At 41.0% G+C, this 11,135-nt stretch overlaps 1 protein-coding gene across 1 annotated transcript in view; it reads left to right on the forward strand.

The window, feature by feature from the left end:
* Positions 1 to 1,387: 1,387 nt before the first annotated feature.
* NEMP1 (nuclear envelope integral membrane protein 1) overlaps positions 1,388 to 11,135 on the forward strand; it is a 26,950-nt gene continuing 17,202 nt past the window's right edge. Inside the window, exon 1 of the mRNA XM_006757355.2 lies at positions 1,388 to 1,549. Coding sequence (XP_006757418.1) covers positions 1,423 to 1,549 — 127 coding nt within the window. The 5' untranslated portion in view covers positions 1,388 to 1,422. The remainder of the gene's footprint in view (positions 1,550 to 11,135) is intronic.

Consider the following 11,135-nt stretch of genomic DNA (forward strand, 5'->3'; position numbering starts at 1 on the left):
TTCATTATGTTTTTTATCATCTCTAGTGTTCCTACTCACCACCACCACTATCAGCTCCTCTTTAAAAAAAAAGATGCTTTGCCCTGGCCAATGTGGTTCAGTTGGTTGGTCATCATTCCACGCTCTGAAAGGTTGGTTGCTTGATTTCTGGTCAGGGCATATGCCAGGTTTGGGGCTCAAACCCGGTAAGGGTGTGCAGGAGGCAGCCAGACAATTGATGATCGATGTTCTGCTCTCATATTGATGTTTCTCTCTCTCTCCCTCTCCCTTCCTTTCTGTCTAACAATCAATAAAAATATTTTTAAACTAAGATGCTTCAATTTCTACTAACATTTACTGAACACCTGTTATGTACACTCTGCTAAGCCCACACTGTGTGAAATCATTTAATGGGAAGCAGCTTGATGCATAGAAAGAACTCAGGCTTTGTAGTGTTAAGACAGACGTGGGTTGGAAACACAGTCCAGCCCAACTAACTATGCAATCTTGGGCAGGTTCTTCTGCCTCTCTTAGCCGTGGCTTCTTTTTCTTTTTAAATTTCTTTTATTGATTTGAGAGAGAAGGAGGCAGGGAGGGAGAGAGAGAAATATCCATGTACTGTTCCACTTAGTTATGCATTCATTGGTTGATTCTTATATGTGTCCTGAGTGGGGAGCATGCCTGCAGCCTTGGCATATCAGGAGGATGCTCTAACCAACTGAGCTACTCCCCGTGCCAGGACTGCCTTGGCTGCTTCTTAAATGGAGATAATATTTGTCTCACAAGATGTGAGGAATAAAAAGCTTTCTCTTAATCCACACATTTATTTCACTTCAGAAAATTATCCTGTGACTACATTTTAAAATGCTAGTATTTATTCCTATGACACACTGACCACACATTTTTGTGTGTGACTTCTGTTTTAAATAATTTAGGGCCTTAGAAAACACAATCATCTTTTAAAACTTGCCCCGTCAGTCCCCACTGATAAAGATCTCTCAATTATAAGTTACCCTTAACAAAAAGATCGTGATAAAAAAGAAAGAAAACAGAAGGAACTTGAGACAGTTTCCAGTTTCCATGGAACTATCAAGTTCGGTCAAGGAGGCCTCGCCCATTCTGATTTTCTATTGGCTAAGCTTACCATCAATCGCACCAGTTGTAAATAAACTGGAGACGGAAGCATGTTGTTAAGGGGTGGAATCTTCCTGTCGCCATTGCTAAAAGCGAGTTCTAATAGGCTGAAAGCTGCTGCTCCCGCCCTCTCGCATCAGTTTCCAAGAGGCGGGATTATACGGTCCGCTAGGGACTGCGAGCTTGAAGCTCCTCCCATCCAATTGGTTGCTATGGGGCGGGTCTTGCAGGGGATAGGCTGCTGGCCCTGCCTGTTCGGGATTAGTTGCTGGGGAGGGACACGTGAGGAGGCGGTGGCGGGAGGCGACTATGGCGGGAGGCATGAAAGTGGCGGTCTCCCCTGCAGTGGATGCCGGGCCCTGGGGCGGAGGGCCTCGGGGCGGCGGGGCAGTGCGGCTGCTCCTGGTTCTCTCCGGATGCTTGGTCTGTGGCTCAGGTACTGCCCGGGGCAGCAGCTGTCAAGGGGGCTGGTTCCGAGGGAGTTACATTCAGAAAAGTGGGGAGCGGTCCCGGCGAGGCCGGGTACTCTGCTGAGTGGCGCGGGCTTCTGGGGAGAAAGAAGCTTCGTCGTCCGAGAACGGGCGCGGGTACTGAGTCAGGGCCTGGGGGGCGGCTTGGTGGCGGTGCCCTCAGTGGGGAGGAGCTTGGAGCCTTTTGGTGGAGACAGGAAGGGAGGCCAGAACTGGGCGAGAAGCGGTTCCCGGGGCTGGGTCCGCTGCACGGGCCTCCTCGAGTTTTTTGGTTAAAAGGAGGGAAACTCGAGAACCATTCGGGGTAGGCAGAACTGCCGCTGGAAAGGGAGCATCTCATTCATTCAGCACATTAGCTACACCTTCTGCGTGTGTGATTTGCTAGGACTCGGGCATGGGTGGCTGACACGCAGCAGTCATCTCTATCTAATGCAGTGGTTCTCAACCTTCCTAGCGCCGCGACCCTTTAATACAGTTCCTCATGTTGTGGTGACCCCCAACCATAAAATTGTTTTCGTTGCTACTTCATAACTAATTTTGCTACTGTTATGAATCGTAATGTAAATATCTGATATGCAGGATGTATTTTCATTGTTACAACTTGAACATAATGAAAGCATAGTGATTAATCACAAAAACAACATGTAATTATATATGTGTTTTCCGATGGTTTTAGGCGACCCCTGTGAAAGGGTTGTTCAACCCCCAAAGGGGTCGAGACCCACAGGTTGAGAACCGCTGATCTAATGTCTCCTGCCCTCTTAAGATCCTGGCCCCTACCCGCCCTATGGAAGGGACCTGAAGCCGTTACATTCCCATTTCAAAAATGTAGATACAAGCGCCATTCAGCATGAATACGTTTCTTGTGGAAATTTAATTCCTCAGGCAAATTTGATACTTACTACTGGATAATTGGCATTGGACTGAGTTGAAAATTTTCCTTTTCTGCTCTACATCAGAAAACCTAAAATTAAAAAATTCGTCATAAATGCTATTTTTACTTCTATGGATAGATCACTTATTTAATGTTTATGAATTCAACATTTGGTTGCATATTTTTGGTGTTTCTACTGTTGTTTGGATATTAGTGGTGTTTCTTGCTCTTAATTTTAGATAACACTTTGTGTATAACTTTTATTGCATTTGGATGTTTTTTTAGGATAGATTCTCAGAAATGAATTTACTAGACCAATAGCTAAAATATATTTAAGATCCTTGAAACATCTTGCCAAAGTACTTTACTGAAAAGATGTGCCAGTGTGTACCACTATCAGCGATATTTACTTGTGACCCTTGACAGCACTGGAGACTGTAACACCTTTGCTAATTTGATAGATCGATAATGGCATCTTAATGTACTTAGCATTTATTGCATTATTTGTGAGCATATTGCAACTGTTATTAGCTATTTAATTTTCTGTTTCGACTTTCAGATCTTTTGGAGTGTGTTTCTGTCCTTTGTTTTTGGCTTATTTGTTGTGATTTTTATTTATTGGGATTTTTGTGGACTTTTAAAATCTTATTTGTATAAGGTTTTTTTATATATAAGGGATATAAATGTATTTATAATCTATTTACTTATTGCCTCCCCCTTTCCTTTTCTTTTTTTAACCAGTTAACTGCCATGTGTCCAAAACGGAAACCATCCCCACACACTACGATATTTTGAATTAAAAAAATCAACTTGCAATGAATATTATAAAAATAAATATATTACTCAAAATTCGGATGTTCTTGAATTATTTCAGCTGAAAATTCTCCCGAACAATGATTTTAAAGTCGATCGGGGCTGCCACTTAGGGAAAACATTGTTTTAAATAATATATTTTATTGATTTTTTCCAGAGAGGAAGGAAGAAGGATAGAGAGTCAAAAACATCAATGAGAGAGAAACATCAATCAGCTGCCTCCTGCACACCCCCTACTGGGGATGTGCCTGCAACCAAGGTACATGCCCTTGATCCAACTCGAACCTGGGAACCTCCAGTCCGCAGGCTGACGCTCTATCCACTGAGCCAAACCAGTTAGGGCTAAAACTTTTTTTTTTTTTAATAGATGCTCTTGGCATGTGGGGAAGTTCCGTCGCTTGCTTCTATAGACGCTTATGGTGTACAATGGGTTAAAATTCTCACCTGTGGACATGCGTAGAGGAACTGGGTGGAGGGCGGGGAGTGAGGGGAAGAGAGAAAGAGAGAAACTTACCGCTTGCCTTTTGCTCTTGCTCTGACTGGGGATTGAACCCACAACCCAGGTATGTGCTCTGACTGGGAATCAACAGGTAACCATTCAGTGCACAGGACGACACAAACCAACTGAGCCACTCCAGCCAGGCTGCCCCCTTTTTTAAATAGAAGATTTTTTTTATGTGGTCACTTGATTTTATTATTTAGGTTTATTTCCATTCATGCTTAAAGTGCCCTTCAGATTGAATTGTCACTATTTTTTTGTGTGGTACAATTTGATTTTTTTATTTTACTTTTTAATCTATAATTAATGCTAGTATTTGGTGTGAGGTGAGGATCTAGATAGATTATCTTTTCCAAATAACCAGTCAGTTGTCCCAAGCATCCCATTGAATAATCTTTTGCTAAACTCACTGACTTAAGGTGCTAGTTATTTCTTTTAATCCTCACCCGAGGATATTTTTTCTATTGATTTTTGTTTTTAGAGAGAGGGGAAGGGAGAGGGAAGAGGGAGAGGGATAGAGAAACATTGATGTGAGAGAGACACATTGATTGGTTGCCTCCCACATGTGCCCTGAAAGGGGCTGGGGACAACTCTGCAACCAAGGTACTGCCCTTGGCTGGTGGACACTCTAACTGCTGAGTCAAACTGGCCAGTGCATAAGGTGCTAGTTTTTAAGGAGGTTTTTTTTTTTTTGAGATCTTGGAGTATTGTTTTTTTTGTTTTTTGTTTTTGTTTTTTTTATTGCTTAAAGTATTACAAAGGGTATTACATATGTGTCCATTTCCCCCCCCCCCCCTGCCCTAGACAGTCTTAGGGAGGCTTTTAAGTATGAACTGGATTACCTCCTTACAGAAATGAATAGGGGCTATTTAAGAATTAGAAGAGCTTATTTTCATAATTTTTTAGGGTCTGTTTTGGTCCTTATACATACTATGAATAATTTTCATTATCTACTACCTATAGATATTAAATGATCAGTGTTGTTGATTGAAAAGTAAGTTTGTAACGATCATAATTAAATATGAATTTATTAACCTTTGAATAGCTGCTTTATCCTCCTATATAATAAAAGGTGAATATGCAAATTGTCCCCTTGACCAGGAGTTTGACCAGGGGGCAGGGCTGGCCGGCCAAAGGCCTGCAGCCCTCTCCCCGGCTGGCCCCATCCTGATGGCCTGGATTGGGGTGGGCCAGCTGGACCCTACCTGTGCACGAATCTGTGCACCGGGCCTCTAGTAGGTAAATAAAATGAGTAAGTTGTGATTCACTAAATTCCAAGAAGGCATTTTTCTGAGAAGTCGATCTTTAGGCTCAGAAAGCATTTTCCTGAATATTTAATTCATTCTGCTTTTTAACATGCTGGCTAACTCACTTTAGGGAGGGAAAGAAAGTGCATGTCCTTTTGCCATCAGAAGCACAGGCTTTAACATGAACATTTTGACAACTTGTATAGGTTTCAGGCTCGATCCCCAGTGGGGATCAGTGATTCTCTCTCATCTTTGATGTTTATGTCTCTCCCTTCCCCTCTCTAAAATCAATAAAAACACATTTTTAAAAGTAAACAAAACATGTTGCTTTTTATAAAAGTTTTATTTGTCTTTTTAAAAAATTATGTTTTTTTATTGATTTCAGAGAGAGGAAAGGAGAGGGAGAGATAGAAACATCAATGATGAGAGAGAATCATTGATTGGCCACCTTGTGCATGCTCCCCACTAGGGATCGAGCCTCAATCCTGGGCAGGTGCCCCTGACTGGGAATCAACTTGGAATCCAGCTGTGACCTCCTGGTTTATAGGTTGATGTTCAACCACTGAGCCACACTAGCTGGGCAGAAGTTTTATTTCTTTAGGAAGATGACATTGGAACATTTTAGAGTTAGTTTTAAAACATTGTTACCTTTTCTTGGCATTCAGTGTTCCAAATGACCTATGTTAGTGATACATTATATTACCTGGTGCTGTGGGAAAGAAGGGGTTAATAAGTGTGAAACTTATTTTTTTTAAATTTGTAAATACAGTAGTTTTGAACGTCATATAACCTTACTCTTTTACAATCTCCAGAAGAAAATAAACTATTGATGAGTGTATTCTTTTAGCATATTTATTAGACAAATGTCAACAGGACTTTGAAAAGGTTTCATTTTATGAAAGATAGGATTGGAGGAAATCCAAGTTAATGTTGGATTAAATCCTAGTAAGAAATTGATGGATGGGGTTCAGGACATGTTACTCTAAAATATAGTACCTTGGCACATTGAATATTTTAAGCTGAGGGAGTTTGAGAAAACAGCAGAAACAGGAAGGCCACTGGAACCTCTTTTACTTTGTCCTTCTTCCCTGAAACAGGCCGTAAAATCCTTATGTGAGCCCCGGCCGGGTGGCTCAGTTGGTTGGAACATCGTCCTGTACACTGAAAGGTTGTGGATTTGATTCCTGGGCAGGGCACATACCTAGTTTGTGGGCTTGATCCCTGGTCCTAGTACTTACAGGAGGCAATTGATGGATGTTTCTCTCTCACATTGAGGTTTCTTTCTCTCTCCTCCCTTCTTCTCTCTCTAAAATCAGTAAAAGCATATCCTTAGGTGTGGGTTAAAAAAAAACAAAACTCATGTGAGAGGTGCCCTCCCTATACCCGGAGGAAAGGAGCATCCTTGTCTCTGAAGACAAATGGACACTAAGAGTCCTAACAAACAGGCCTCGCTCAGTCTCTCCTAGTTTACCACATTTACCTCATATTCCTTAACCTGTCCTGTTCTTTCAGATTGTCCACTCTTCATCAACCCCAGCATAAAAAGTATATTGGTTTCAGGTTTCTTTAGGTCCTCCTTTCATTATGAAGGCGTTTGTGTCACTTAAACATTAATTTGTATGCTTTTCTGCCTTGCCTTTGTCAGTTTAATTTGCAGGCCCAGCCAAGGACCATAAGAGAGTTAAGGAAGACTTTTTCTCCCCTACAATATCAAGACTGATTTTTTTTTTTACTTGAGATATGATTCATATACCATAAAGCCCACCCTTTTCAGTGGTTTTTAGTATATACACAAAGTTGTGCAACCATCACCACTAATTTCAGAATATTTTCACCCATCGCAAATGAGACCCTATACACACCATAGCACTCACATTCCTCTCTTCCCAGCCCCTGGCAAATACGAATCTACTTCCTGTTTCTGTGGATTTGCCTATTCTGGACATTTCAAATAAGTGGAATAATTCAATATGTGGCCTTTTTTTTAGTCTGGATTCTTCCACTAATTATAATGTTTTCAGGATTCATCCTTATTCTAGTGTGTATCAGTACTTCTTTTTATGGCTGAACTAGAGGCCCAGTGCACGAAATTTGTGTGGTCCCTCAGCCTGGCCTGCACCCTCTCACAGTCTGGAACCTCTGGCTCCTAACCGCTCACCTGCCTCCCTGCCTGATTGTGCCCCTAACTGCTTGCTCGCCTGCCCCCCTGATTGTCCCTAACTGCCTCTGCCTCACCCCCCCTCCGCCCCCTCGCTGTGGCTTTGTCTGGAAGGAAGTCAGCCGTCCGGAAGATGTCTGGTCAATCTGGTCTAATTAGCATATTACCCTTTTATTAGTATAGATAATATCCCGTTGTATGCATATACCAAGTTTGTTTATCCATTGATCAATAGGTGGACATTTGGGTTGTTTCCACTTTTTGGTTATTACGGATATTGCTGCTAAGTATATTTGGGTACAACTTTTTGTATAAACATTATGTTTTCATTTCTCTTGGGTGTATACATAGAGGTGGAATTGTTGGGTCATATAATAACTCTGTGTTTAACTTTTTGAGGAACTGCTAAACTGTTTTCCAAAGAGGCTGCATCATTTTACTTCCCTGGTAGCAATGTCTGAGGGTTCCAGTTTTGCCACATCCTCCCTAACACTTGTTAATGTCCTCATTTTGATTATAGCCATCCTAGTTAGTGTGGAGTGGTATTTTATTGTGGTTTGAGTTGCACTTTCCTAATGACTAGTGATGTTGAGCCTCTTTTTATGTGCTTTATTGGCCATTTGTATATCTTCTTTTTTCCCCTCAATTTTATTTTGTATGGTTCAGTTATACAGCTTAAGGATTAGACAATCATATATTTACATAGTTTTCTCAATATTTCCAGTACCCCGGCTGGCACCAGACATAGTTATTGCAATATTATTGGCCATACTTCTTATGCTCTACTTACAACCCCCTTAACTGTTTTGTAGCTACCAATTTATATTTCTTAATGCCTTCACCTCTATCACCCAACCCCCAAACTTCCTTCCCTCTGGCAGCCACCAGGTTGCTTTTTGTGTCTATGAGTCTTTTCAGTTTTGTTTGTTTATTTTGTCCTTTAGATTCCATATAAGTGAAATTATACGGTATTTGTCTTTCTCTGACTGACTTATTTCACTGAGCATAATAACCTGTAGGTTTGTGTATGCTGTTGCAAATGTAAGATTTCACTCTTTTTTATGGCCAAGTAATATTCCATTGTATATGTGTACTATTCTTTTTTTATCCCTCATCTATTGATGGGTACTTGGGTTGCTTCCATATCTTGGCTATTGTAAATAACGCTACAATGAACATAGAGGTACATATATTCTTTCAAATTAGTGTTTGTGTGTGTGTGTGTGTGTGGGGGGTTTTCTAAATATCCAGAAGTGGAATCGCTGACTCATAAGGCAGGTCCATTTTTAATTTCTTTTTAAAAAATATATATTTTATTGATTTTTTTCACAGAGAGGAAGGGAGAGGGATAGAGAGTTATAAACATCAATGAAAGAGAAACATAGATCAGCTGACTCCTGCACACTCCCTACTGGGATGTGCTCACAACCAAGGTACATGCCCTTGACCGGACTTGAACCTGGGATCCTTCAGTCCACAGGCCGACGCTGTATCCACTGAGCCAAACTGGTTAGGGCCATTTTTAATTTCTTGAAGAAACTCCGTACTATTTTCCATAGTGTCTGCACCAATCTGCATTCCCACCAATAGTGCATGAGGGTTCCCTTTTCTCTACATCCTCACCATTTTATATTTTCTTTGGAGAAATGTCTATTCAAGTCCTTTGCCCATTTAAAAAATTGGGTTATTTCTCTTTTTGTTGTTGAGTTTAGTCTTTTGTTATGTATTCTAGATGTTAGACCCTTATCAGATAAATGGTTTGTAAATATTTTCTCCCATTTTGTGGGTTGTACTTTTAAAACAACACAGGCTTTTAATTTTTATGAAGTCTGATTTATATATATATATATAATTTTATTGATTTTTTACAGAGGGGAAGGGAGAGAGAGTTAGAAACATCGATGATAAGAGAAACATCGATCAGCTGCCTCCTGCACATCTCCTACTGGGGATGTGCCCGCCACCCAGGTACATGCCCTTGACCGGAATCGAACCTGGGACCTTTCAGTCTGCAGGCCGACGCTCTATCCACTGAGCCAAACCGGTTTTGGCCTGATTTGTTTTTTATTTTCATTTTTTGCTATGCTTTAGAGTCATATATAAGAAACCATTGCCTAATCCAAGGTCCCGAAAATTTACACCTGTGTTTTCTTTCTATTAAGCGTTTTACAGTTTTTGTTCTTATATTTAGGCTTAAGACTGAATTTAATTTCAAAATTAGTCTTAGCTTTTACCCTAAAACAATTTTGGATTGGTGGGCATCATTTCCTTTTTTGTGTGTAACTTTGGCTTCCTAATGTTTGGTTGAGGATTTTGTGTTTTTATGGCTTTTGTGTGTGTTTGTTTTTAGTTTATTTAAATCTACCCACCTTTATATTAAGACCCAGAGTGATAACTGCATTTCTACTTAAAGTAGCACTTAATAAATTGCTAAGTACAATGTAGAACTCAAGGGAGAAGTTACTTAAATGTTTTGTGGTAAAGAAGGTAGCTTGCACAATTTGAGTGGGAAGACACCAAAGAGTGGTCACTTTTTTAAAAAACAGTTTTGTTTTTTTTTTGTTTTTGTTTTTTTGTCTTTTTATTTTTTTATTTTTATTGCTTAAAGTATTACACAGGGTATCACACATGTCTCCCCTTTTCCCCCGCCCTTGAAAAAAATAGTTTTTTAATTGATTTTTTTATTGAGAGAGGGATGGAGAGAGAGAGCAAGAGAGAGAGGAGAGAGAAACATAGATTGGATACATCCTCTCTCACACTTCCCACTGGGGTATCAAACAGGCAACCTTGGCATGTGCCCTGACCAGAGCTGAACTGGTGACCTCTTGGTGCAAGGGACAATGCTCAATCCACTGAACCACACCAGGGCTGGGCGAGAGTGGTCAGTTTTATTTTTTAATATACTTTTATTGATTTCAGAGAGGAAGGGAGAGGGAAATAGAGATAGAAACATGAATGATGAGAGAGAATCATTGATCAGCTGCTGCCTGCATGCCCTCCACTGGGGATCGAGCTCGCAACCCGGCATGTGCCCTTGACTGGAATCGAACCTGGGACCCTTCAGTTCGCAGGCTGATGCTCTGTCCACTGAGCTAAACCAGCTAGGGCTCACTTTTATTTTTTTAAATATGTTTTTACTGACTTCAGAGAGCGGAAGGGAGAGGGGGGGAGAGAGAGAAACATCAATGCTGAGAGAGAAACTTCAATCAGCTGCCTCCTGCATGCCCCCTACTGGGGATTAAACCCTCAACCTGGGCATGTACCCTGACCAGGAATTGAACCATGACCTCCTGATTCATGGGTCGATGCTCAACCAATGAAGAGTGGTCACTTTTAAACTTTAAATTAACTGAGATTGAATACAGAACTCCTGAGGGGCAGAATGTTCTGTTTTGGTAAAACCAAAGGCAGTGCATATATTCATTGGCTGTTCTTAAAACTTGAAACAAATAGCAGGAAGAAAGGAACTTTGCAATCTTTTTTGTATTGCTTAAAGTAATATGTATGTGTGTGTGTATGTATATGTATATATATATATGTATATGTATATGTATATGTATGTATTTTTACTGATTGGACTTAGAAAGGAAGGGGGCGCGAGAGACAGAGAAATCATTGAGCAAGAAAGAAGGCTTGCTTATGTACAACCCTATTGGGAATCCAGGCCTCAACCCTAGCATGTGACTGACCAGGGCTGGAACCTGTGACCTCTCAGTGGTGGGTTGATGTTCTATCAACTGACACAATCAGCCAGCACCGTATATCACTTCAATACAGGGAATCATGGTCAGGATGATAATGGTAGTGGTAGCTCACAGGGACATTGTGACTCTGAGGACTGGTTTCCTGCTGGGGTCCCTGTTTGTGGGAGGTGGGTGTCATAGCACAACAAAGGGACAGAGTGGTCATGTAGAGTGTTGAGGAGAGATAATGGCTTTGCAATGGTCAAGGCCTTTAAAAG

This window comes from Myotis davidii, unplaced genomic scaffold, assembly GCF_000327345.1.
Source record: "Myotis davidii unplaced genomic scaffold, ASM32734v1 scaffold1134, whole genome shotgun sequence".
Lineage (NCBI taxonomy): Eukaryota > Metazoa > Chordata > Mammalia > Chiroptera > Vespertilionidae > Myotis > Myotis davidii.